This window comes from Sinocyclocheilus grahami, unplaced genomic scaffold, assembly GCF_001515645.1.
Source record: "Sinocyclocheilus grahami isolate Dianchi unplaced genomic scaffold, SAMN03320097.WGS_v1.1 scaffold698.1, whole genome shotgun sequence".
NCBI classification, from domain to species: domain Eukaryota; kingdom Metazoa; phylum Chordata; class Actinopteri; order Cypriniformes; family Cyprinidae; genus Sinocyclocheilus; species Sinocyclocheilus grahami.
Window position 1 is genome coordinate 591,095 of NW_015505877.1, and position 26,530 is coordinate 617,624.

Genomic DNA, 26,530 nt, shown 5'->3' on the forward strand with positions numbered 1-26,530 from the left:
TGAGAACTCACTCGCGCGCTCTCATTTTCTGTGCGCCCACAGATAAGGAGAGTGTCATATTTTAATAATTGTTCAAGGAGTTTGCAAATGTGACACTGATTTAATACAACAGTTCAATAAACACGTACTGACTGATTTTGCTCTATTTCATCAACGAAAATAGTTTCAAATAAAGTAACAGCTCAGCCGCTGCGCATCTCTAAAAGCACAGCAGGGTGTTTCATTCAAGAATAAAAGTGCGTTTTTGAACGAATCTAGTGAGTCAGTGATTCATGATTACCCATTCATAAAGACAGTCACTTGCTTCATTCCTGAATGAAATTAGCCATTCAAACGAATCAATTGAATGAATGATTCAGTGATAAAATCCGTGATTTGCCGCCACCTGCTGGCGGTTTCAGTTTCATTTTTAGGTATAATTGCAGTTATTTAAATGTAATATTTCTGTATTCAAAATTGTATTTAAAATATTAATCTCCACATGAATGTATGAATTTAATTGCACTCATGCCACCTCTGAGCCTCATTGAATGTCTGAAAATGTACCTACAAGCCACTTTTGTGTTCTTCTGTGCCACCTCTGTAGTACAAATAAATTTTTCATTTAATGATTGGTAACTTATTTGTCTTACTCTACTTCTTATTATATAGTTTTAAACAGAAATTTTAAAAAGCTTATAAACATAAATCTTTGAATTTGACAGATGAAAATGATGCCATTGCAAAGGTAAAAAGAAAATGCCCCTGTAAATCACTTCACCTCATATTAGGAAGGCTAATTTTTGATCAGAATTTTTGATTACAGAAGGTGCTCAATTTTGTTAAATTAGGAGGACAAGCGCTCTTGATTACAAGAAGAAAAACCCTGCTCTTAAACTGGGTGTGTGACAGGTATGGCTGAGGAATGGGGTTTGGCCGAGGAAAATTTTTCAGTCAAAATATTTTTTTTTTGCTTTGACCCCTGACTACTACAACAATTATTACAACTTTTGTTTAAAAGAATAATCACACAATACGCTATTTCTTCCATGCTTTAATTTTAATGGTAAACCCTTTGTTTGCCAAAAAATAAAGAGTTTAACTCTTTAAAATAAAGAGTTTACTGTGGGAGTACTGCACTCAACCAACACCAGGGAAGGCAGTTTTTGTCATAGCCCTTGTTATTCTTAATTTTGACATTAATTTTCATTTTTACATCAGACATATATATCGGTTCTCGGTCTACTTGATCTGTAATAATCGGTATCGGCCTTGAAAAACACATATCGGTCGACCCCTACATTTAATAACATGTTTTTACTCCAAACTCACTTCATAACGTCAGTCGAGTGTTTGAAATAAATCCTTCTGTGAGATGATGTGGCTTCTTACACAGAATAAGGCAAGCAACATATTTCATAGTATTCTAAGCAGTGATAAAGACTATGTCGATTAGCATTGCATTATTGTATACTTTATTATAATAAAAATTATAATAAGATGAACTCGGATAAACCATATATTGTCATAGTTGTGTTTATTAGTCACATTGAATTAATGAAAGCAGTTAAATCTTCTGTTTATTCAGCAACCGCTATAGGGGTTTCCTGGGATTCTTCTGTGAGGTGTATTTGAAGTTTCAGCGCGAGAGCGCCCTCTGGCTTTCGGATGGAGATTTACTGCTGATCACAGAACTGTGCTACACTGAAAGATAGCATGACAATCGCAGCTTCTGTCTAGTCGCGATTTATCGCCTTTGCGATTTAATTTCGATTAATCGTGCAGCCCTACATTGATATTAAAATTACATTTTCTGATTTGTGACATTACTTTTTATGTAATGCTAAAACACTGCTGGTCACTTTCAGAAGTTGTAGTGATGCTTTCTTTTCCGAGAAAGAATGTGAAACATATATTTGTTAAATAATTTTAATTTTTAAATATTTTAAAATATAATTTTAATTGATTTTACACACTTAAGTCAATATCGTATCGCATATCGCATTTTTTTTCAATATTGCACAGCCCTAATGCATACTGCAGTAAATAATATATGATATAGGTAAGCAACATTTCACGACAAGATGTTTCCCTGAATATCAACATGACTGCAATGTGACACTGATTTTATAAAGTAGTTAAATAAACAAGAGGTTAAAATTAATTGACTTACATTTTAGACACAATATTGTCTGTTTTTGCTCGATTTCGCAATCCAAAATATTTCCAATCAAAGACACAGCAAAACTGTTTTGCGTCTCCGAGCAAAACAGCGCGTGTTTCGTTACTGAATGAATCCACGTTTTTGAATGAATCGAATGAGTTATTGATTCAGTGACCCTTTCATATAGACAATCACTTGCCTCGTTTCTAAATGAATCAGCCGTTTGAAGGAATCAGCTGAATGAATGACTTAATGACTCACTCATCACGAACAATAATAACGAATCAGTCAATATATAGGTAGGCCATGTTTTAGGTTAGATTAAAATAAAATAAATAACAAGTCTTTAAGAATTAAATATTTGGTGCTATGGTGAAGACTAAAGCGAATATAAATATCTAAATGACTGTTTGAAACAGAAAGTAGCGCAGCTGCTTTGTTTACCGGGTTACCGGGGGGTAACGGCTGCATTTCTGCCTCCGGCAGCGCCCTCTAGTGCCGAATGTGCACTTTCATTGAACGCGTCTCCTTCACTCGCTCCGCCTTATCATCTGCACTATTTACATTAAATCGTCGCCTTTTTAAAGTTCAATAATCATATGAGGCTGTATCGCTGTTTTTCCATAAATAAATTGAAGAAATTAATACATTTGTTATAGGCTACCGTGTAAGTTTGCCTGCTTAATTCGCACTCATGCTCCTAAATACATTTTCCAGTTCGCACACATCTATTTTTAGTCTCAAATGCGCGTGAAATGCTCGCACTGTCGAGCCCTGTTCAGATGCAGCTTCTGTTTCCTCTGCAGTGGAAAGATGGAGTTTATTGATACTGATTTTATTTGAATGGTAACAACGCTACAGTTTCTTATTATTCTAACTGAATTAATTGAAACAAATTTAAGAATTTGATGTGAAAGATGACATTTAATTAGGTTAGGGGGGGGAAATTATAAACATAGTGGGAAATGACATCTGTTTTGTTATATACAGCAACTAATTTCTACCTCTTTCCAGTCAGAGAGCACTTTATTTGGAGTTATTTAAGTGAGAGAACATCTGTAACCTACTCCAGATTGGGGGAATTGTAATGTTTAATCATTTCATTTAATATGGAAAACATTTTTTGCATTGAAAAAAAGTTGATTTTTGTTTATATACGCGGTCAATTATAGTTCTTAGAAAAAAAATCGCCGTAATCGGCAACAATCGGTAGCGGCAGGTCACACTTACAAAAAAATTGCAATCGTGCATCTCTATTCTGAAGCAATGAAAGTATCAAATTAGGGCTGCACGATAAATCGAAATGGAATCAAGATCGCGATTCGACAGAAGCTGCGATTGCCATGCGTATCTTTCAGTGAAGCACGGTTCTGTGATCAGCAAATCGTCTGCGATTTTTTTTTGCGTAACTTGTCAGTGAACTATGGCTCTCTGTAGTAAATGCTGCTCCATCTGAAAGCACGCGATGATGATTTCCTGCTGATTACAGAACCGGCTTTACTAACAAAATGCGCATGACAATCGCATTCGATTAATCGTGCAGCCCTATATCAAAGTTTTGTCTTGAATGTGTCATTGTTTAGGGCAGAGCAGAAATCAGTATTTTATATGCTAAACACTGGCTTACACACCAAGATCAAAAGGTCAAAAGATAAATCTTGTGATAAATATGGTTTCAAATGTCAAGTTTATCATGTACATACAAAATCATAAGCTAGCATGATTTGCAGTCTTCCAGAATAAACTTTGATCCTTCAAAGCACTCTTCAGATAAAAATCACACGGTAGACTAATTTTATATATAAAAACAACTTCTATAATAAAAAAAGTTATTTTATTCATACTTCTACACTCACTTCTGCAGCTTGATTATATTTTTCTCCTTCACCAATTTTTCTTAAGTTATTCAATAGCTTTGTGGAAAGAAATCAAATCAATGGTTTTAATATTTTTATTTATTTTGTAATATTAATATTTTTAAATACTTAATATTCCTTTTTTTGTTCTTCACACAAAGTTAACAAAGTTGAAGTCAAAGTTGACTTTAGAAGTCTTAAAATATAACAAAAGAGTGATATATGGCTTAATTGTATTATGCACTATCATATGAACCAATCATTAATGATGGACACAAAAACATTTAGAGACAAACATTACTGAAAATAACTGTAAATCAAGAAACTGTTCAGCAAGACGTTGATTCATTAATCCGTCTGACTTCTGAGTTCATTGAATGAAGGATTCGTCAGACGAATTCAATCAGCAAACTCCTTGTTTTTGATCGATTCATTAAAAGTATTTTTAATACTTTTTAAATCCTATTTTATTTTTAGTGGGGGCAGGTTTTAAGTGATTCAAAGACATATAACAGTGTAGGACACTGATGTATAATTTATACAGAGTGGTGCAGTGCAATTTCCAAACAAATGATGTATGTGGTCTGGTTCTGTTTAAATGAAATCAATGAACAAATGACTCGTATGAACGCATTCTTTTTAGCGAATCAAAAATACTTATGAATCTCTCATTGTCGATTCACTACGAATGCTGAACTTTAAACTAATGAATTAATTACATACTTTGTTTGTTTGGTATTTTATTTAATATACAGTTATGGTGTTTTAATAACTATTATTAATTGCATTTAATCGCATTATGCCTCTGCATTAGGTGCTCCGTTAAATAGGCTACTTTTGCAAGAATTTTTATTATCTAGGATTTACGTGTCATGATCAGCATTCAGTAACTGTTGAGTCAACAATAATTATTGATTTCACAAAACGAATCGTTATAGAACTGGAACCGTTAACCAGAATCGAATTCCATTCCTGATCCAAACACTTGGCTTTGATTATTTGGAAGTAATTGACCAAATGGCTCACTAGACTGCAAACTAGGGATGTAACGATTCACTCAACTCACGATTCAATTTTTTATTTTATTTTATTTTTTACAAAATTAGATTTGATTTTGATTTGATTCATAATTAGATTTTTAATTATGAATTAAATGTGTCCTTTTATTATTGCTTGGACAAAATGCTCCACATTTCTTTGTCAAATTTAAACATAACACTATAATAATATACTAATATAGCACTTGCTTATTATTGCTCTTTTGTTGGTTTTGATGGCTTCTATTGTCCTCATTTGTAAGTCGCTTTGGATAAAAGCGTCTGCTAAATTACAAAATTTAAATATAATGTAAATGTAAATAACAAAACTAAATTGAAATTTTAAAACAAGCCCCAAATCAAAATAAATAAGTAGCACAAATAAAATAAATTTATCATCATATAAACAAACTAAGGCTTTGTCTGTGCTCTTTCCTTTTAAAATTAGAGGCAAGCACTGCATTTTAATCTTGATCCAAACAAAGATGCTGCATACATGCTAAATTACATTGTATAATTTCGAAATTTGAAGCAAAAACAGAGTGGTTTGACTTCAGTTTTGTGAAACCTTACATAAAAATATCTGCATGAAACCGAAACGGCAGACGAGCTGTACGAGATGCAGATGCACTCTCTGCCAGCAGGTGGCGCTTAATGCATTTGCTTGGTTTCGGCTGTAAACAAAGCAGCGCTGCACTTATGAACTTTAATCTGCATTATACAGAGGCAAGTAGGGGTGTGCGATATATATCGTCTGCGATAATATCGTAATTGTTGTTTTAATGATGTGCGATTTGACATTTTACATAAAAATATCTACATGAAACCGAAACGGCAGACGAGCTGTACGAGACGCAGATGCACTCTCTGCCAGCAGGTGGCGCTTCATGCATTTGCTTGGTTTCGGCTGTAAACAAAGCAGCGCTGCACTTATGAGCTTTAATATGCATTAATTTGTTATTTTTCATGTTTTAAATCATTTCAGATATCAGTATTCAACGTTTCATGTTTAATATATCAAAACATTATTTATGCTTTTGTAATTGCAGGTTAAATGCATTCATGTCTTGCTTTAAACGAAATACACGTGTGTGAATGCATCTAAATGCCCCTTCAGATGCAGCTTCTGTGTGGATTTAATTTGCTCGGTAACAGCCCAAATGTCTTATTACTCTAATTCCCTGATTAAATGTAAGAATTTGACTCAAAGGATAATGGACACTTTTAGAAAAAATGGCTTTATAGAGGTAAAAATGCCCATAAAATGCAAAAACCAGTTTAAACTTATTGGAAAAGATGAATTTCTATCAGTATGAACTGACCAGCACACAGAATATGAAGAATATTAGTACCAGCACAATAACACACTCAGCAAAATATCGTCTAATTATCGTTATCGATAAAATCCCAGATAATATCGCGATATCATTTTGTGTCAATATCGCACACCCCTAGAGGCACGATGAAAAGAAAACATACCATCTACACTTTTCTAAAGACAGTACATTCATATAAACTCCTGGCCCCTAATTGAATCGCGATTTGAATCATCACATATTTGAATCGATTTTTAACCGGCTCGCGGTTAATCGTTTCTGCAAACCGCCACAATTCTATGAGGTTTCAAACATGTAACGTTACTTACATGTACATCCAGCTGTGGCATGTAATGCGGGTCTGCGGGACCATACTGCTCCACTCGGGCGAATCCAGGGTCCATCCTGTGGAAACCTGGTCCTCCTTCAAACTCGGGCGGGCAGAAGTCGGGAGGCCTGTCGTCAAACTCCGGAGAATGGAGAGCATATTCAAGCTCTGGACGGTAAAACCGCGGTGCTGGTGGTCTGTTCCCAAACTCTGGCGGATGATGGAAATGTGGATCAGGTCCATCCAAACGTCTGTCGGGAATACCGTCCATCGTCAATCCCTGCGGCTCACGCATAAACCCTCTGTCCTCTTCCATGTTGCCCATCATCACCGTTCTGGGGGGCTGGGGTCCGAAGTCGCGAAGGGGCGCAGGGAACCTCTGTCCAGGGGGGCCCATCGGGCGGACGGGAGCAGCACCGCGGAACCCGTGAGGGGGAGGAGGCGCCGCGGGCCGCATGCCATGTTGTGCTCCAGCTCCTGGAGCCTGAGCTGCTCCCTTTCCTCTCAAACGCTTGCGGTTTTTCCCCATCTCCCAAAAGTTTGCGGCTGCTGGTCAGTAACGTAACGTACAGCGAACGGCGATCTCGCTGCGCGTGCAACCATGCAGCTACGCAAACTAACGCTTAGCGCGAAGCCCCACCGCACGAGCTTATCTCAGCAACAACACGGGCGTCGAACACAGCCAAACGGCCAGCGGAAATGACGCAATAGCTTCAAAATAAGAGTGCACAAAAATAGCACGGTTCTTAATTTAAACGGGGTGGACGTTAACAGTAACAAATGCACAAATAAATGTATTCGAAATCTATTAAGCCTAGAGGGGACTTTTTCTGGAGCATTTGTTTTCCAGAGATTATTTGGGAAAAAGCTTGGCTTCTTCCCTTTCGGTTTTGTGTCTCTAACAAACCTGGGGAAATACATCTGAAAGTACTTCATAATATTTGTGTTAGTAACTATACTTGAGCAAGATGTATGGATATTGGTGAAAAAAGTTCTACATTAAGAATTCTACATCTTTTTTTTTTTTTTAAATGTTACCCCTCCAAAGAATTCTGGGAAGATCTATCTATAAATATCCAAAGATGTTATCTCATATTTTGAATCAAAAAATGCATCTGTCAGTTTTATGATGACTCTAATGATTTTATTTGGTAAATTTCATATTCATAAAAGTACAAGAACTAGTTCTAAACCCTGTTTGACGGTCTTTATGACTGATTTTCATTTGTATTTGAGTCTCTCCAGTGTAGTGATAACAAACAATGTAGAGATACAATTTTATTCGCTAAAGAGTTGAAGTTACTTGAAAACTGACCGGCTATATGCTGTCTTTTTTTCTTTTTTCTTTAAGTATTATTATAGATTTTATTCGATTTTTTCTATGTGATGTTAACCCATTCCTTTAATTGTGTTATCTTTTTGGATGTCTTGTTAAAGTTGTAAATGTTGCATGTTATGTCTTTAATGTCTAATAAAAATTAAAAAAATAAAATAAAATTGCACGGTGCCTGTTTTTTATGTAATGTTATATGAATGTAGAATGTAGCATAAAATATAAAGCAGTCTCTAAAGTAAAAATGTAGATAATTCACTAATAGATATTTCATAATAGATCATTCAGTGACATGACAATAAAGTTATGTGTATACACACACACACACACACACACACACACATGTTTACTTAGCTATCTAAATGGGGACGTTGCATAGACTTCTATTGTTTATATATACAGATAGTTATACACTTTTTAACCTAAACCCACCACTACCCCTCACAGAAAACTTTCTGCATTTCTACAATTTCAAAAAAAAACTTTGTTTAATTAATTTTTATACCAGTTTTACAAACGAGGACGTCCCCAAATGGAGGTTTTGTCAGGTTTTGCTCACTTCTGGGTACAAATTTGTCCCCAAAATATGGTTAAGACCTAAACCCACCACTACCCCTCACAGAAAACTTTCTGCATTTCTACAATTTCAAAAAAAAACTTTGTTTAATTAATTTTTATACCAGTTTTACAAACGAGGACGTCCCCAAATGGAGGTTTTGTCAGGTTTTGCTCACTTCTGGGTACAAATTTGTCCCCAAAATATGGTTAAGTAGGCACACACACACACACATTATTACTACAGTCAGTGACCCCTGCTGGGATGATCGGAAGCTTTAATGATTGGTGGTCTTGGATTCAGTCATGTCATTTCAGACTCATATTTTAGTCGTGCAAAACACAAACACAAGTAGCCTAACTATTAAATTAAGCAAGCCCTTTTTAGGATCTGCTTGTACTACCAACTTTGTTTTTAACAGGAATAAAGCATGTTCAGTTTTGAATCCACAGGGCTGCTGGTTTTCTCAGGTAGAGTTCATTAAGAGCCACACCTTCTAATCTGAGGCCAGTATAAATCAAGATCAGGTGAGTGGCTTGGTGTTGCTGTGGAGGTGAGCTAGTTTGTTTCAGAAGGTGTAATAACTTTAGGCGATAAGGTTGGCTTGAACACGTGTCTTTTCTTTTTCTAGGGTTTAAAGGCTTTGATTTAATTCCTGCTTGCTGTGGCACTTGAGTAAAATGGTGAGGTTACTGATGGTCATTTTCGGTGTTCTTATTTTAGCAGTTCACTGCCGTTTTGACCTTTGGTGTGTGCTTGTGTCTTGTCTTGGGCAAACCAGAGGGAGTGTATTTCCATACATATTGGTCAAGCAGGTATCCAGATGGGTAACTCCTGCTGGGAGCTTTATTGTTTGGAGCACCGCTTCCAACCAGATGGAACCATTGTTGCTGATGGCGGCTCTGTGACTGACTCCTCTTTTGGCACTTTCTTCAGTGAAACTGGTGCTGGGAAGTATGTTCCTCGTGCAGTTTTCATTGATCTAGAGCCGACAGTTGTTGGTAAGACTGAACACCATTTAGGCTTTCTATTAAATTAATGTTGTTCCTGTATTTCCGCTGAAGCTGTATGTTCTTATTCCTTGTTTGACCTGCAGACGAGATCCGTTCTGGACACTATCGACAGCTGTACCATCCCGAGCAACTCATCAGTGGCAAGGAGGACGCCGCCAATAATTATGCTCGAGGTCACTATACCATCGGCAAAGAGATAGTGGACTCTGTGCTCGACCGGATGCGCAAAATGGTGAGTTTACACTTGCACAAAAAAAGGTTATTTTATTAACATCTAGCGCTTACTGAAGAATCTTTAACATCCTGGACTTTAGATGAAGAATTCCTGGTTGGATCTGAATTCTTACTTTTTTCCCTCTGATTTCTATCTAGGCGGACCAGTGCACTGGTCTGCAGGGGTTCCTGATCTTTCACAGTTTTGGTGGCGGAACAGGCTCCGGTTTCACATCTCTACTGATGGAGCGCCTGTCCGTAGACTACGGTAAAAAGTCAAAGTTGGAATTCTCTGTATATCCGGCCCCGCAAGTCAGCACAGCTGTGGTGGAGCCCTACAACTCGATCCTTACAACCCACACTACTCTGGAGCACTCCGACTGCTCCTTCATGGTGGATAACGAAGCCATCTTTGACATCTGTAAGCGAAACCTCGATATTGAACGCCCCTCCTACACCAACCTAAACCGGCTCATCGCCCAGATCGTGTCCTCCATCACAGCATCACTGCGCTTCGATGGAGCCCTAAATGTGGACCTTACAGAGTTCCAGACCAACCTGGTCCCATACCCACGTATCCACTTCCCGCTTGTCACCTACTCTCCCATCATTTCAGCCGAGAAGGCCTACCACGAGCAGCTGTCCGTACCAGAAATCACCAATGCCTGTTTTGAGCCAGCAAACCAGATGGTGAAGTGCGACCCTCGCCGTGGGAAGTACATGGCCTGCTGTTTGCTGTACCGTGGTGACGTGGTTCCGAAAGACGTGAACGCCGCCATAGCCAACATCAAGACGCGCCGCTCCATACAGTTCGTAGACTGGTGTCCCACGGGGTTTAAGGTTGGCATCAACTACCAGCCGCCCACCGTTGTCCCAGGAGGGGATCTGGCCAAGGTGCAGAGGGCCGTCTGCATGCTGAGCAACACCACTGCTATTGCAGAGGCGTGGGGCCGCCTGGACCACAAGTTTGACTTGATGTATGCAAAGAGGGCTTTTGTGCACTGGTACGTAGGTGAAGGGATGGAGGAAGGAGAGTTCTCGGAGGCGCGAGAGGACATGGCTGCCCTGGAGAAGGACTATGAGGAGGTTGGTGCTGATTCCACTGAGGACTGTGGGGAGGATGAAGAGGAGTATTAAGTATGTACAATTGTCTATATTGAGTAAATAAACTTAAAAGCATCTAAACCCTTTTAGTTTGGTTCTTTGACTAGTTTGGCCTTCATTTAACTTGAGCGGATGTGGTTTAGTTTGGGTGACATTTGTGTCCTTTGGTGTTTGGGGAGCTTGATTGAGCCACAGGTTGTGAGGTATTTTCATGAAAAAATTGCATAAAGAAACCACAACTAAGTTCTGTTGTAACGCTACAGTTTTAGGGTGTGTCCTGAAACAGTCATAATTCCATAGAGCAAAAGCGGCTGAACAAAGCAACCAAGTTTCAGTCTCTGGTTCAACTCATGCTAAGCATGTGGATCTGCCACCGTAAATGCTACATGAGAATTTAGCTCTTGCAGGATGGTCTTTGCTAGAATTTCTCTCTTCCAGATTCTCATTACCACAGTAGTATGCTGGCTTAATACTGATAGTGTGGATCCCTTGCAAGAATTTTTACTTGTCCTGAAATTAGTGAAGAAAAATCTAGGTTAATTAAGATCATGGAAGATACAGGACTATCTAGCCATCTTTTCAGTTTTGTCACGTTATCTTTTGATTCATGGATCTGACCAGTGCTTAGACTTTCACATGACCACGCACGGTTTACAAAATCCTCATCTCATATAGTCTCTGTATATTATTTCGGCTATTAATATATAGATGCGAAGAGGCTTCCTTGAGAAAATCGCCAGAAATACCCATTCACTCTTCACCGCACTGCTTTATTTGCAGCACTTTAAAACACCAATTAAATGTTTACTTTAGATGTTATTTGTCCATTTAAATAAAAATTGACTGCTCGCAGGAGTTGCAAAATGAGTAGTGTCTCAAATGACACCCTAAGCAATTATGCACTCTACGGTCTAGCATGTAAACTTTGTTTTTTCTTTCAGTTTCGGGCATCTTTTATAGCCCTTCCCTCTCCGGTACATGAGGAAAGCTGCAACCATTGAGTGCATTAAGTGTCCAAGCCACTTTTTTTTTTTTTACAATTTATACAAAAGGCATAAGTGGATTGGGACGCACCTACTTTCTGCAGCTCCACAGTGATTGGTGACACTTACAGCTTGGGTAATTGGCACAAAAAAACAACTTTGTAGCAGAACTTGTGCCTACGGCAACGATGGCAGACTCAATCTCATACTTCAGGGGGTCCTGTGGCAACCGAGCAACTGGCATTGAGAAGAATGGAAACGCTAATGAAAAATGAACACGTTTTGAACTACTAAAGGGACATTCACAAAGCATGCTTCCTAACACAAACAAATAAATGGAGTGCAAAAAAAACGACTTTAGGGAGCTTTTCGTCCTGAAATTAGTGAAGAAAAATCTAGGTTAATTAAGATCATGGAAGATACAGGACTATCTAGCCATCTTTTCAGTTTTGTCACGTTATCTTTTGATTCATGGATCTGACCAGTGCTTAGACTTTCACATGACCACGCACGGTTTACAAAATCCTCATCTCATATAGTCTCTGTATATTATTTCGGCTATTAATATATAGATGCGAAGAGGCTTCCTTGAGAAAATCGCCAGAAATACCCATTCACTCTTCACCGCACTGCTTTATTTGCAGCACTTTAAAACACAAATTAAATGTTTACTTGATGTTATTTGTCCATTTAAATAAAAATTGACTGCTCGCATGAGTTGCAAAATGAGTAGTGTCTCAAATGACACCCTAAGCAATTATGCACTCTACGGTCTAGCATGTAAACTTTGTTTTTTCTTTCAGTTTCGGGCATCTTTTATAGCCCTTCCCTCTCCGGTACATGAGGAAAGCTGCAACCATTGAGTGCATTAAGTGTCCAAGCCACTTTTTTTTTTTTTACAATTTATACAAAAGGCATAAGTGGATTGGGACGCACCTACTTTCTGCAGCTCCACAGTGATTGGTGACACTTACAGCTTGGGTAATTGGCACAAAAAAACAACTTTGTAGCAGAACTTGTGCCTACGGCAACGATGGCAGACTCAATCTCATACTTCAGGGGGTCCTGTGGCAACCGAGCAACTGGCATTGAGAAGAATGGAAACGCTAATGAAAAATGAACACGTTTTGAACTACTAAAGGGACATTCACAAAGCATGCTTCCTAACACAAACAAATAAATGGAGTGCAAAAAAAACGACTTTAGGGAGCTTTTCTTTGGCTACCCTTGCACACGGATGCAAACAAAGACAAAAAAAAAACTCAATTGGAAGAAAAGCATTTATTGTGAGCTGAAAACATTTCAGATGGACAGAATATGAATATATAGGCATCTCAATTCAAAACTGGACTTTTGAAGATATTTTATATCCCCATCTCTATACAAGTGAACAAATGTCCAAAATTTTTTAATTTTTTTTGTTTTAGAGGAAGAAACTGAACTAAGCGATTAAGGTATGATTTGCTTAATGCGATGAGCTACAAAACGTTTAAATATTTATTGCCATTACATCTTAATGAGACAGGACAAAGTAAAAGGTTTAAGTTTGTAGGATTCTGGTGCCTGACACAACCAGCAGGTCACTGAAGCACCATCCTCATCATGGACTGCTGTCTGACAGACTGCTCATTTTTCATGCAGCCCTTAAACACGGATGCAAATGTTTCAATGTTTTTTCTTTTCAAAATCTTTGCAAATATTTCCAAATGCTTACAATCATTCAAATGGCGATCAACCAACTTAACATCATATATGAAGGCATTTAAAGGAATTTAAAATGGAATAAAGGCAAGTACTTTTGGTATTCAAACTAAATACACAATGCCGACACCTACGACCAGATAAAAAAAAATCAGCTTTCTTAATGTTTACACATCCCTCCTTCAATTTTTGACCAAAAATGTAAGTTGTTAATAACAAAACTATGAACAGTTTCAAAAAGATAATACCTCTACAATTAAGATCCTTCACTGAACTTAAAGTACCCTGACAAAAAAAAAACTCAATTGGAAGAAAAGCATTTATTGTGAGCTGAAAACATTTCAGATGGACAGAATATGAATATATAGGCATCTCAATTCGAAACTGGACTTTTGAAGATATTTTATATCCCCATCTCTATACAAGTGAACAAATGTCCAAAATTTTTTAATTTTTTTTGTTTTAGAGGAAGAAACTGAACTAAGCGATTAAGGTATGATTTGCTTAATGCGATGAGCTACAAAACGTTTAAATATTTATTGCCATTACATCTTAATGAGACAGGACAAAGTAAAAGGTTTAAGTTTGTAGGATTCTGGTGCCTGACACAACCAGCAGGTCACTGAAGCACCATCCTCATCATGGACTGCTGTCTGACAGACTGCTCATTTTTCATGCAGCCCTTAAACACGGATGCAAATGTTTCAATGTTTTTTCTTTTCAAAATCTTTGCAAATATTTCCAAATGCTTACAATCATTCAAATGGCGATCAACCAACTTAACATCATATATGAAGGCATTTAAAGGAATTTAAAATGGAATAAAGGCAAGTACTTTTGGTATTCAAACTAAATACACAATGCCGACACCTACGACCAGATAAAAAAAAATCAGCTTTCTTAATGTTTACACATCCCTCCTTCAATTTTTGACCAAAAATGTAAGTTGTTAATAACAAAACTATGAACAGTTTCAAAAAGATAATACCTCTACAATTAAGATCCTTCACTGAACTTAAAGTACCCTCATCAGCCAAGGACGAAGTTACAATTTCGTAAGTTAAAGAAACTGTAGCATAAACCTAAATAAACGTGAAATTCCACTTCTGGTGTAACAACTAATTTACAACTCAAAGTAGGTGCTAAGTGCGAAGCAAAAAGACCACGTTACAGAGAAACTTACTCCAAACTCTGGATTCCCACAAGAAATTTGTGTCACTTTTTTTCTTTCTTGTATGGGTGTGGAATTTATAGTGTCTACTTTTACATTGGTAGACATCGTGTTAGCATTGTGTAAGCATCAGTCTCAGGGTCATTTAGTCAAAAGGGCTGAAGTCCCTCTCCAAGTTTTCAGATTCATCATCATCAGAAAAAAAGTCATCGTCATCTATGTCTTCCTCATCGTAATCCTCGTGCCATTCTGGAACGTATTCATCGTCATACTCGTCATCCTCCTCTGCTTCATCGCCAGGGTCCTCGCCGGCGTAGTTGTTGTTGTTGTCGGAGTCTCCAGACTCAGAGCCTTCATCAGATTTGGACCTGAAATAAAAAAAGGAAAACTTGTACATTTCAAGAATCGTCAGAAGTCAGTCATGCTTCTCTTGTAAACGTGTGGCGGCTCACCCTTTGTTGGCGTCTGCGTGGTTAGCCAGATTAGAAGCCTGTGCTGTCTCCTGGTCTGGCCCAGTCTTGGACTGATATCCAACACGGAAGTCCTGCCAAAAAAGACCATTTGTCCCCGATGGTCAAATGTGTGCTTTGAAGGCTTTTAATGAACAACCTCAGAAAGTCCATGAGTGATAATACAGGAGTAGGTTTACCTGAGTGGAGTGCTGGAGGATGGCCACAAGACGCTCCTGAATTCGGCGAATGAGCTCCAGGCCAGTGTTTAGGTGTTCGGGTTTTAGGAGTCGGATACAGGATGCAAGATCAGTGCATTGCAGCAGCGTCTCCTCTGAAACCAAAATCCCAACTAATTTTATCATCATGTAACCAATGCATCAGAACTAAACATGACTGAATTAGAGCACAACAGTCACAACGGGTTTTGGAAGTAAAAATCCTATTCGATATATAAACCTTTTAAGACCATGAGCTCAGACGATATGTGCTTGTGCAGGGAAAGAAAACAAAAACATACATACATGGATCATTTGTTAATAGTTTCTTATCAGAGCTTTTTGGTTTGGCTTGGCTTAAAGTCTACAACTATTCACTCCGAAATGTTTAGAAATCCCTATGGAGAATGTGAATGGGAAAAATAGTTCCAAAAGGTTTGTGGCTACTGTTGGAGTCTATTGGCAAATGTAAGCAATGCAGATTGTCTTATTGGCAGAGTGAGTTTTCCCTATCACCAACCAAGCAGGATCTGCAGAGCGTTAGTATGAAGGTCCAGAGCTTCGGTCTGTTGCTCCATCACATCCATCTTCTCAGTGTCCTGGTTGTAATAGCTGTAAACACACGAGTACGCCAGCACCTACATGACAGATGACACAAATACAGCGATAAGAATAAAGAAAACGACTGGAAACATTGAAAAAAATATATATATATTAAAGCCATTTAAGATTCCCACCTTTCGAGCTTGGGCAAGAATCTTGCAGGCGTCGATCACAAACGTCAAAGACTTCATCTGTAAAGCTTCGTTTATAGAAAACACCTTGTTCTCCAGATTGATTGCAAAGTCCTATGGAAAGCAATAGTCAGACACTTAAAAAAAACACACTAAAAGGTTTGAAATGGATGTGATTAATGGCTCCAACAAACCTTGGCTTGGTTATGAAATGTGCATCTCTCATTGTAGTCTTGGAACTTCTTCTCTTGCCTTGCAGCTTTGCTGACCTGCGATTGCATATTAATTTACAGGACTTTTAGCGCTGGGCAAAAAAAAAAAGTTTGAATATTTACAAATCCCAATACTCAATTATTTAAAATCAGTGTAAAATTGGCGTAAAATGGTCTTTTGGAAATCTGCATGTTTATGAAAGTCTTGTGTGTCCCTTTTTGTGGATTACATTTCAATTAAAACAGGCAGGCAAATATTGCCATTTATTGCATTTGTGTTAGTGCATATAAAATGAAAATCATTCATCCTTGTGTTCAGTGCACGAAAGTGTTGGAAATAGGATCATATTGCAAACGGTCTTCGTGGAAGATTTTTATTTATCAAAATATGAATTAATCAAGTTTTATCAATGTGAATGTAGCCATTCATTTATCATGTTATTCTACTATTATAACCATGTATTTGCTTGTGTGTATAGAGAACGAAATGTGCTGCCATTATAAAAGTATATGGTATAGCGTATTTTGACATTAGACAAAATATATGAGACCCCCTTTTCCACTTAATATAAATTTAGGCCTCCTGTCTACTTCCTGAAAACAGACTGGAGTCACAGCCAAAAAAGGGGAAAAAGCTGATAAACAATAACCACGTGTATTGAACATGCACTGGAGTAGAGCATATGGAAAGCTGTATGAAAGAGACACAGACTCTATAGATTCTCTCGGCTTCATTATCTCTGATAATAAAAGTCTATCTTCTGGCATCAAAACCTCAAGACTCCGAGGGTGATTTCTCACAGAAGCCACCGCATCTTCTTAAGACACTTACCATGGCTGAGCAGTTGTAATAATCTTTATGTGTTGGCTTCCACGGCTTCAGGCATCTCCAGCAAAATCCATGATTACATTTGGCACACGTCATACTACACAGAGAAAAAGACATAAGGCATGCATTTAGTATTAAAGTTAACTGTTACATAGTTCTTCAATTTAATAATAAATGTGAGGCATTTGTGCATGTACACTCACTGCAAGCAACCCTCGTTTTTCTCAATCTGGGCCTGGCAGCTGGGACATCGTTTGGATATAAGTTTGGCCAGATGTTTACTCTGTGCTTCCATACTCATTCCCTCGTAAAAGCCTCCATCATCCATCCACTGAGACATGTGACTGCAGCTGGCTGGGTAGTGCGCCTGATGATTGGACAAGAGAGTTTACGGAGGCATGACTATAGATTACGCAGCACAGCACAGGTGTAAACAGAGCTGGGTAATAACTGATTACATGTAATATGGATTACGTAATCAGATTCCAAAAATTAAGTACTTGTAATTAGATTCAATTACATTTTAAAATACTCAGAATCAGACTACAGTTACTTGTTTGTTGATTACATGATCACATATTACCAAGCCAGTCAACTTGGCCAGTCACACTTTTAAATACATTTGAGCTTTTCTATAGTAAAAATTATTATTATTTTTTTTAGATTTTACTATGATTACACAGTGTTGGGGGTAGCGCATTACAAGTAACGCGAGTTACGTAATCAGATTACTTTTTTCCCAAGTAACTAGTAAAGTAACGCATTACTTTTTAAGTTACAAGAGAATATCTTTTCAAATAAGTAACACAAGTTACTTTTTTTTCTCCAATGTATTGACTGACAGCTCTCCTGTCCCCATGTTGAGAGAAATCAGAAGATGTTACTGTAGTTCTACAATAAATATGAATTAATTAATCTCACTCACAAAAAAAAAAAAGTGTTCCTCAAAATGAATAAAAATTATACAACTCAGAATATGACGCAAACCTGCTAAAATGTTAAACACAAATATCCTTTATGTATTTAATCCCATTCTATTAACCAATGTCTTCGATGATCCAGTTCAACCGTACTAATAAGCACAAATTACTCTAGACAATTATTTGTGTGTTTTGTTTATTGCTGAAGTGTGTTGAAATGTCTTCTTCTGCATTCTACTGTACGGACGTAAATGTACTTTCCCTTCAGCCTGAGGCTTATTCATTTCACTTTTGGTGTGAGCAGGCTTTTATATTTGCCAAAAATAGAACTTTTTTATTTTAAAAAACAAACAAGCAAGCCCTGCCCAGATTTAAAAAGTAATGCAAAAGTAACGTAACGCATTACTTTCCATAAAAAGTAACGTAACGTTACTTTTTTATGGAGTAACACAATATTGTAATGCATTACTTTTAAAAGTAACGTTCCCCAACACTGATAACACAGAGCAGCAGCAAGCGTGTAAGGATGTCGTGGCATCCAGATACATTGCCTGCGAATTACTTGCACTATATCTATTTATGCTGCGCTATAATAAACACGCTGAAAATAATGCACTATAGACATGCGTGTCAACAGAATGTCAAAGTAGGCTTTTATTAAACAAATCAAGGAGTGAATTTCTCACCCACTGCTTTAAAACAGATATCAGTTGGACACGATTCAAGTTAAACACACAACAGCAGACACACAAACACGTCACTGTATTTAGTAAATTGTACTGAAAATGGCTGATTGTTTATAATGTAAAATCTATGTCTAGGTTTTGTTTTGTGTAAACCGAATAACATCTGGTGTAAATAGTCCTCCTTCTGAAAGGCGGAACACCCAGCTGCTACAATGGAGCGTCCCGCAAGCATCAAGCGTGGCGTCAGCATCTGACATTATTTTGGTTAAGTCCAGATTTCTCTGCAGCTGTTGTACGTTGTAAAAAACACTGAATATCCATTCACGCCATGCAACTGGCAAGCAGTATATACTATAGGCTATTATCAGCCAAAATGCAGATTTGCCAATTTATTTTAAAAATAACAATTTAAAATGTATGCATATTTACTTTTTTTTTTTTTTATTGGAAAATCTTTCAGTCGCTTGGGGGGCACCTCTGCCCAAAGTAGGAAACAATTATGATTTTCTAATATTTTTGAAAGAAGTCCCATATGATTATCATGGGTGCATTTACTTGATAAAAAACAAAACAACAGTAAAATCAGTAATATTGTAAAATTGTATTACAATTTAAAATAACAGTATATATATATATATATATATATATATATATATATATATATATATAAAATAAAATTGTTTTTTATTTTAATTATTATTAATTTGTTAATTTATTCCTGTGATGGTAAAGCTGAATTTTCAGCATCATTACTCCAGTCTTCAGTGTCAAATGATCCTTCAGAAATCATTCTAATATACTGATTTGCTTCTCAAGAAACATTTATTATTATTATCAGTGTTAAAAACAGTTGAGCTGCTTAATATTTCTGTCCATGATACACTACCATTCAAAAGTTAAACTAAAATAAAGAAATAAACGTATTTATAAAATAAATATCTTTTCAACATTAATAAGAATCATTATTAATAATTGAGCACCAATAAGAAACTGTATTGGTAAAAACTGAGCAGCAAATCGGAAAAAGAAGGATAGGACAATATTTGGCTGAGATACAACTATTTGAAAATCTGGAATCTGAATATTGAGAAAATCTCCTTTAAAATTGTCCAAATGAAGTTCTTAGCAATGCATATTACTAATCAAAAATTAAGGTTTGATATATTCACGGTAGGAAATTTACAAAATATCTTCAAGGAACATGATCTTTACTTACAATCCTAATGATTTTTGGCATAAAAGAAAAATCGATAATTTTGACCAATACAATGTTTTTTTGGCTATTGTTACAAATATACCCCAGCAACTATCCAGGGTAGTTGTTATCCAGGGTCACACACACACACAAACACGCATATATATTTACAGTGCCCTCATGCATTCATGACCTCAAAGTTAGATTATTGTAATGCTTTATTGGGTGGTTGTTCTGCACACTTAATAAACAAACTCCAGCTGGTTCAAAATGGAGCAGCTAGAGTTCTTACTAGAACCAGGAAGTATGACCATATTAGCCCGGTTCTGTCAACTCTGTATTGGCTCCCTATTAAACATCATATACATTTTAAAATCTTGCTAATTATAAATCTCTGAATGGTTTAGCACCTCAGTACTTGAGCGAACTCTTATCATATTATAGTCCTACATGTCCGCTGTGATCTCAAAACTCTGGCCATTTGATAATACCTAGAATATCAAAATCAACTGCAGGCGGCATTTTATGTTCCTATTTAGCCCCCAAACTCTGGAACAAACTACCTAGCATTGTTCGGGAGGCAGACACACTCTGTCAGTTTAAATCTAGATTAAAGATCTCTTTAACCAGGCATTCACATAACACACTTATCACATTTCTATAATTCAGATCTGTTAAAGGATTTTTAGACTGCATTAATTAGGTCAACCGGAACCGGGAACACTTCCCATAACACCCGATGTACTCGCTACATCATAAGAGGAATGGCATCTACGCTAATATTAGTCGGTTTTATTCTTGTTCCCAGGTCACCAGATCCAGTCTGTATCCAGATCAGATGGTCACTGCAGTCACCCGGATCCAGTCAGTTTCGTCCAGACGGTGGATCAGCACCTAGAGACGACCTCTAGATGACCTCACAAGACCACGAGAACCAGACGAGTCCTCTGCACAATCTGACCTTTGCTGCAGCCTGGAATTAAACCACACCATGCTGGTTTGTCTGGCCAGAGGAGAACTGGCCCCCCAAACAGAGCCTGGTTTCTCCCAAGGTTTTTTCTCTCCATTTCTGTCACCGATGGAGTGTTGGTTCCTTGCCACTGTCGCCATTGGCTTGCTTAGATGGGGACACAATTTCTGGCAACATTGTTGACTTGACTGAACAGAAACTATTGGAACAGAACTGAACTGAGCTGGACGGTATCATCACTGAATCAACAATGAACTGATTTGAACTGAAACTGTTTTTTATTGTCCTCTTGCATTATCAGCACACGTTTTTCCTGTTTAACACTGAAAAGCTGCTTTGACACAATCTGTATTGTATAAAGCGCTATATAAATAAAGGTGACTTGACTTGACTACACTCTTAACATCAGTCAGTCAAGCATTATAATATGATATTATGATAATCAAGCATTATGTAATGTTAGAACCTCAGTAATTGGAATTAAAACTTGGTAACCGTGTATGAATGCATATTTGTCATTTTAACTGAACTTAGGACTGGTGGTGGTGCTTAAGATATGGTTGGTCATTCAGTGTTTCTGTAGAAAAACAAGGGAGAAAAAAACTAACAATAATACTGATAAGATAATAATACTACGAATTCTACTACTAATAACAATATACAGCACACTAAGGATTGATGAGCTGCTGGGTTCATGAATATTAATCACGTTGTCAGTGTTTGCTCGAACTGATTTGCTGAAATCAAAACAAGGACGGTATAAGATGAGTGCCAGCCAATGAGATTGCCATTTGCGCATTAGCTCCGCCCACTACCGGAGAAACCGGCATATCTTGTTCTTAAAAGCTAAATAATGAATAATAAATGAACTCCGTTTTTTGACAGGAGCCAATGGCTAACGATTGACGTTATTTAGTCGCCCAGAGTGAAGATTTAGTCGCATATGTGAGTGATTTACTCGCATTGTAGAGGCTTGATAGGCTTCTTTTTTTTTTACTTTCTTTACACAAAACGTTTTTATTTGAGTTGAAATATGACCCGCACATATTCTCAACAGGTTTCTCTATATCAGCTATAATTAGAGATCAGATCATGATTTTAGTATTAAGATGACACATTAGGCAGATTACCTCTGGGAAGTTGCAGCTGAAACAGGAAGACCAGCAGCACTTGGAGCAGGTGCCCATGCTACCGATGTTCTCCTTGCACAGGACCTGGTCGCAGCCCTGAGGGTTGGTACACCAGGTCAGGTTGGAGCAGCACTCCACGAAGCCTCGCAGAAGGGCACTGTCATACTGCAGGAGAAAGCACAGGATACAAACTCATTCTCTGGTCCCTCAACCCACTGAGTATGTGTGTTGGCCTGCTCATACTTTGGCAATGGTGTCCTTATCGGTGAGGATGTTGTGAAAGAACTTGGAGGTGGGCTGAGCCCGACAGTCTGTGATCGGACAGTCGCAGTTCATCACCAGATTCTGTTCGATACGAGCAGTGAGGTACTCCTGCCAGCAGGACTAACGGGAAACAGAAATGGCATGTCAACACAAGCACACAGTTTACTAATAGTTTGTGACAGCATAAACCCTCTTTTTGAGTTATAAAACTACTGTCAGGATTTACTAAAAACATGCAGTGGAAAATTAGCGATGAAAAGGCATTTCTGAGGCTGACCTTACTGCATATGCATTGTAGGAGTTTCTCTTTCAGACACCACATTTATGGGAGGAGAGTATTGAAATGAATCATTCAAAGTGATTTACTAAGGCCATTATTTAACACTCCACAAAAAAGGATGTCTTAACCCATTTCATGCTTGTGTTAATATTTTGATTGCTGATGATTATTATGATTATCACGATGATTATCTGCTTGTTTGCGACCCTACGCTAATTATGGAAATGATCCGGATGTGTCTGTGTTCTTTAATTTGCACATTGTCAGTAGATCCCCTGCACAAAACTTTCCACTTCCATCTGAGCATTTATGAGATCGTGGTCTCATGCTAATATGCCCCGTTTAGTAAATCTGGCCCATGAATACACAGACATATTACATGTGTAACTGTATGAGTCTATAAAAAAAATCAGGGTTTTAGTCTGTTAGCTGTGGGTCATCAATATAATAAAATGACAAATAATAATAAAAACTGACAAAATTAAGTTTGAGCACATTTGAAATATTCTATCCCTTCCATGAAATCTTCCACTAAAAATACTTGCACTAAACAGAATTAAATCTAGAAAATCATACTTCATCACTTTTTCATAAACTACAGGCACTGGCTTTTTGTAAAAAGTTCGGGGTTTGTAAAATTATGCTTTTTGAGTCTCTAATGCTCACCAAAGCTGCATTTATTTGGTCAAAAATAAATTAAAAACTGTAATATTGTTAACTATTATTATTACAATTTAAAATAACTCTTTTCTATTTTAACATTTTTAAATGAAATGTATTCCTGTGATGCCAAAGCTACATTTTCAGCATCTTCAGGGTCACAATAAACATTTCTTCTTCTTATTATCAATGTTGAAAGCAGCTGTGCAGCTTAAGATTCATGATTCTTTGATGAATAGAAAGTTCAAAAGAACAGCATTTATTGGAAACAGAAATATCTGAATAATGTAAATGTCTTTACTGTCACATTTGATCAGTTTAACGCATCCTTGCTGAATAAAAGCATTTACTTCTTAAAAAAGACCCTTTTAGTCTTTTTCTTAAAGAGACAATTTATTTTTTAAAGAGACAAGCCCTATGATAAGTCCCACCTAAATGTGCAGTTTTGCAGTACAGTGTTGAACTCTGAAAGGTTTTAGCCCTACACTCACCCTGCAGCAGTAATGCATGCAGCAGAGCATGGGAGGGGGGTCACTCTCTTTGGACTGGGAAAGGCACACGGGACACTGGGCCAAGGCGCCCGGGGCCGGCTGGGGGTTGCGGATCTTGAGGCCGGCAGCCAGGACCAGGGCGTCTGGGTCGTCTGTGTACCGCTGGATCAACAAGTCCACGTTCCATTTGCAGTGCATGAGCAGGTGCTCGGCCCGGTCCAGATCCAGGCTCAGGGTCCCCGCCACCTGCTGGACGGTGCGCTGCATCAGCTGCCTGACCTCCTCTTGAGTCATTGTGCGACCCATGGAGAACAGCACGGCCTCCAGCACGCCGTCCTCCGGATGCTGAGGGGGAACTATAAGGCCTCCCAGGCTGCAGAGGGAGATATACACACAAAACGTCATTATGTGGATGTAGATTGTGAAATCGCTGACTTTCAGGGAAGGGCATTTTGATTCTTAACAGCAGGATCAGACAGAATCTGCAGACTTTTCCAAATGATGCCAGTAAAATTAAATACTACACCTTCACTGGTAGCAGAAAGAAATAATATTTAATAAACAAAAAAAATCTTCTAATGGTTTTCTAATTCTGTGGACTTGCTCATCAACATTTATCATCATATAAAAGCCACAACATTTATTGATTTTATTCTGGTCAAATATAGATTTGAACTTTCTGATGTGCACCATTTTAAATAAGGCAATAATATAAGTATCTCTCTGCACTGATTAAAATACAAGTTGTTCATTTAGAAAAATGTATCATCACCTTTGAATCAGGTATCAGCACATCCTGAATACATTTAGGGATGAAAACCTCTTTTAGAGAAGTATGAGTGTTTGACAAGATACGGAATCATAGAGCTAAAAATTATAAAAAATAAATAAAATGACTTCTATTTACATAGAATAAATGAGCAACAAACATGATTCAAAATTTAAAAATGTCTTTATTTTCTTTAAGTGGTAAACATAAGTTGCCTTGTTTCAAAATATCTAGCATATTTATGCAAAAATTCTGTGCTGAAGAAACATAAGTATTAGATTTTTAAAAAGTGGACAAAAGCAAAGAACAAATTCCCAGTAGACTGAGTTCTTTAAGCAGTAGTTCACCCGAAAACAAACAGTCTGTCATCTACTCACTCTAACGTCATTCCAAACCATTAAGACTTTCGTTCATCTTCAAAACACAAATGAAGATATCTGAAAAGACTTAATTTAGCCTTTTATTCATATATGAACATTGATTAATGCACATTGAATATGATAAATGGAAGCTTAAGCGTGCCAACAACCAATGAGGATTGTTTTTGCGTGTCGAGCAAGTACGTTTGAACAGCAATTGACCATATTTGACGTGCTCTATGTATGTGAATAAAAGACTAAATTAAATCTGTTTGTGACTCTTCAGAAGACTTGGATTAAACTAGTGGTCGACCGATATTGGTTTTTTGACAGCCGATGCCGATATCTTGGAAAGCAGAGTGGCCGATGGCCGATATCATTTTATTTATTTTAATTCATATTTAAGAAATTTGAAAATGGATTAAAAATAATAAACATACTTATACTTTAGAAGACAAAGCATTTTCCACAAATAAATAAATATTTAATAAAAATCTAATTAAAAAGGAAGTAAACACTGTAACCAACAGGGCACTCAGTATTCTGGGAAGTTTGTGTGCATTGGGAATCATTTTATTAAAAAATTATTTCAAATAAATCCAAGGTAACACTCATTTTACATACAGCACGCAATGAAAATGACATGAATATGGCAGTGGACAAATGCATAAAGCGCAGCATAATTTGAAATCACTAACTTAGCTTAAAGTTTGTCGATCGCGCATCTCCAGTGAAGCTGACCTCTCCTCCTGTCAGCATTCAATTCACACGGACCGACCGTCACACAGAGGACATGTGATCATGCAGGATACACATGCACACTTCACAAGATCTCACAACCGGATCCGACTAAGTTTGCAAGGTTTGTGAAATTAAATGTTCATTAGTCATTCAAAGATTTGTTTAAATGATATAAATGCGTATTTGCTGAATGCTGACGCCAAATGAGAAAGTATTACAATGTTTGCTTTTCTATTACTAATAATATTAAAGCAATCGGAATAATACTTTTTTGTATAGCCTACATTTTAATTCCTTTGTTTAACAGGTCTATCTGATTATTAGATAGACTTCTATCTATATTAGACAGAACTGAACGACGACAGCGAACAAGAGGGAGAATGCGAGCGGTGTGCTCAGGCGCTGCTGTTCTCAGCGCCGTCAAAATAAAAGTCCCGCCTCGAACTCATCGGCCAAACAGAAAAACTTATCGGCCGATGCCGATATTTGAAAAATGCCAAATATCGGCCGATATATCGGCCTTGGCGATATATCGGTCGCCCACTAAACCACCCGATTCATATAAATTACTTTTTGTACGAGAAAAAAAAAAAAGTATTAAAGTTTTGGATGCGTAGACTTTCAATGGATAGACAAAAAGGATATTAAAAACAACTTTATTTGCGTTCTGAAGATAAACAACAGTCTTATGGGTTTTGAACAACATGAGGGTGATCAGATGATGACACTTTTCATTTACGCGTGAACTAACCCTTTCATTACGGCACAGACAGGAAGTGAGCAGCCTTCAATTAATAACAGACTGAATTTCAGTCCACTGATGATCACAAACTTAAGCGCTATATACAAGTCTTGCAATATAAGAAAAA

The 26,530-nt window shown here is 37.4% G+C and overlaps 3 protein-coding genes across 3 annotated transcripts in view; 1 reads left to right on the plus strand and 2 right to left on the minus strand.

Moving 5' to 3' along the window:
• LOC107559768 (uncharacterized) overlaps positions 1-7,363 on the minus strand; it is a 50,333-nt gene extending 42,970 nt beyond the window's left edge. Inside the window, exon 1 of the mRNA XM_016243716.1 lies at positions 6,682-7,363. Coding sequence (XP_016099202.1) covers positions 6,682-7,209 — 528 coding nt within the window. The 5' untranslated portion in view covers positions 7,210-7,363. The remainder of the gene's footprint in view (positions 1-6,681) is intronic.
• A 1,790-nt stretch (positions 7,364-9,153) lies between these two features.
• On the plus strand, positions 9,154-10,977 carry LOC107559781 (tubulin alpha-8 chain-like). The gene is made up of 4 exons (XM_016243735.1): positions 9,154-9,252; positions 9,351-9,570; positions 9,666-9,814; positions 9,955-10,977. The coding sequence occupies exons 1-4, from the start codon at positions 9,250-9,252 to the stop codon at positions 10,930-10,932; spliced, it is 1,350 nt and encodes a 449-aa protein (XP_016099221.1). The 5' UTR covers positions 9,154-9,249; the 3' UTR covers positions 10,933-10,977.
• A 3,071-nt stretch (positions 10,978-14,048) lies between these two features.
• Positions 14,049-26,530, minus strand: part of LOC107559769 (cullin-9-like) — a 52,249-nt gene continuing 39,767 nt past the window's right edge. Inside the window, exons 30-40 of the mRNA XM_016243717.1 lie at positions 23,793-24,165; positions 22,341-22,481; positions 22,098-22,262; positions 17,400-17,563; positions 17,200-17,293; positions 16,350-16,424; positions 16,159-16,269; positions 15,942-16,059; positions 15,404-15,537; positions 15,207-15,298; positions 14,049-15,122 (exon numbers count right to left, since the gene is read on the minus strand). Coding sequence (XP_016099203.1) covers positions 14,900-15,122; positions 15,207-15,298; positions 15,404-15,537; positions 15,942-16,059; positions 16,159-16,269; positions 16,350-16,424; positions 17,200-17,293; positions 17,400-17,563; positions 22,098-22,262; positions 22,341-22,481; positions 23,793-24,165 — 1,690 coding nt within the window. The 3' untranslated portion in view covers positions 14,049-14,899. The remainder of the gene's footprint in view (positions 15,123-15,206; positions 15,299-15,403; positions 15,538-15,941; positions 16,060-16,158; positions 16,270-16,349; positions 16,425-17,199; positions 17,294-17,399; positions 17,564-22,097; positions 22,263-22,340; positions 22,482-23,792; positions 24,166-26,530) is intronic.

Bases quoted from the DNA above. Each gene is read 5' to 3' on its own strand.
- LOC107559781 (XM_016243735.1), top strand. The intron at 9,571-9,665 runs GTAAGACTGAAC...TTTGACCTGCAG, and splicing joins TCTAGAGCCGACAGTTGTTG to ACGAGATCCGTTCTGGACAC. The intron at 9,815-9,954 runs GTGAGTTTACAC...ATTTCTATCTAG, and splicing joins TCGACCGGATGCGCAAAATG to GCGGACCAGTGCACTGGTCT.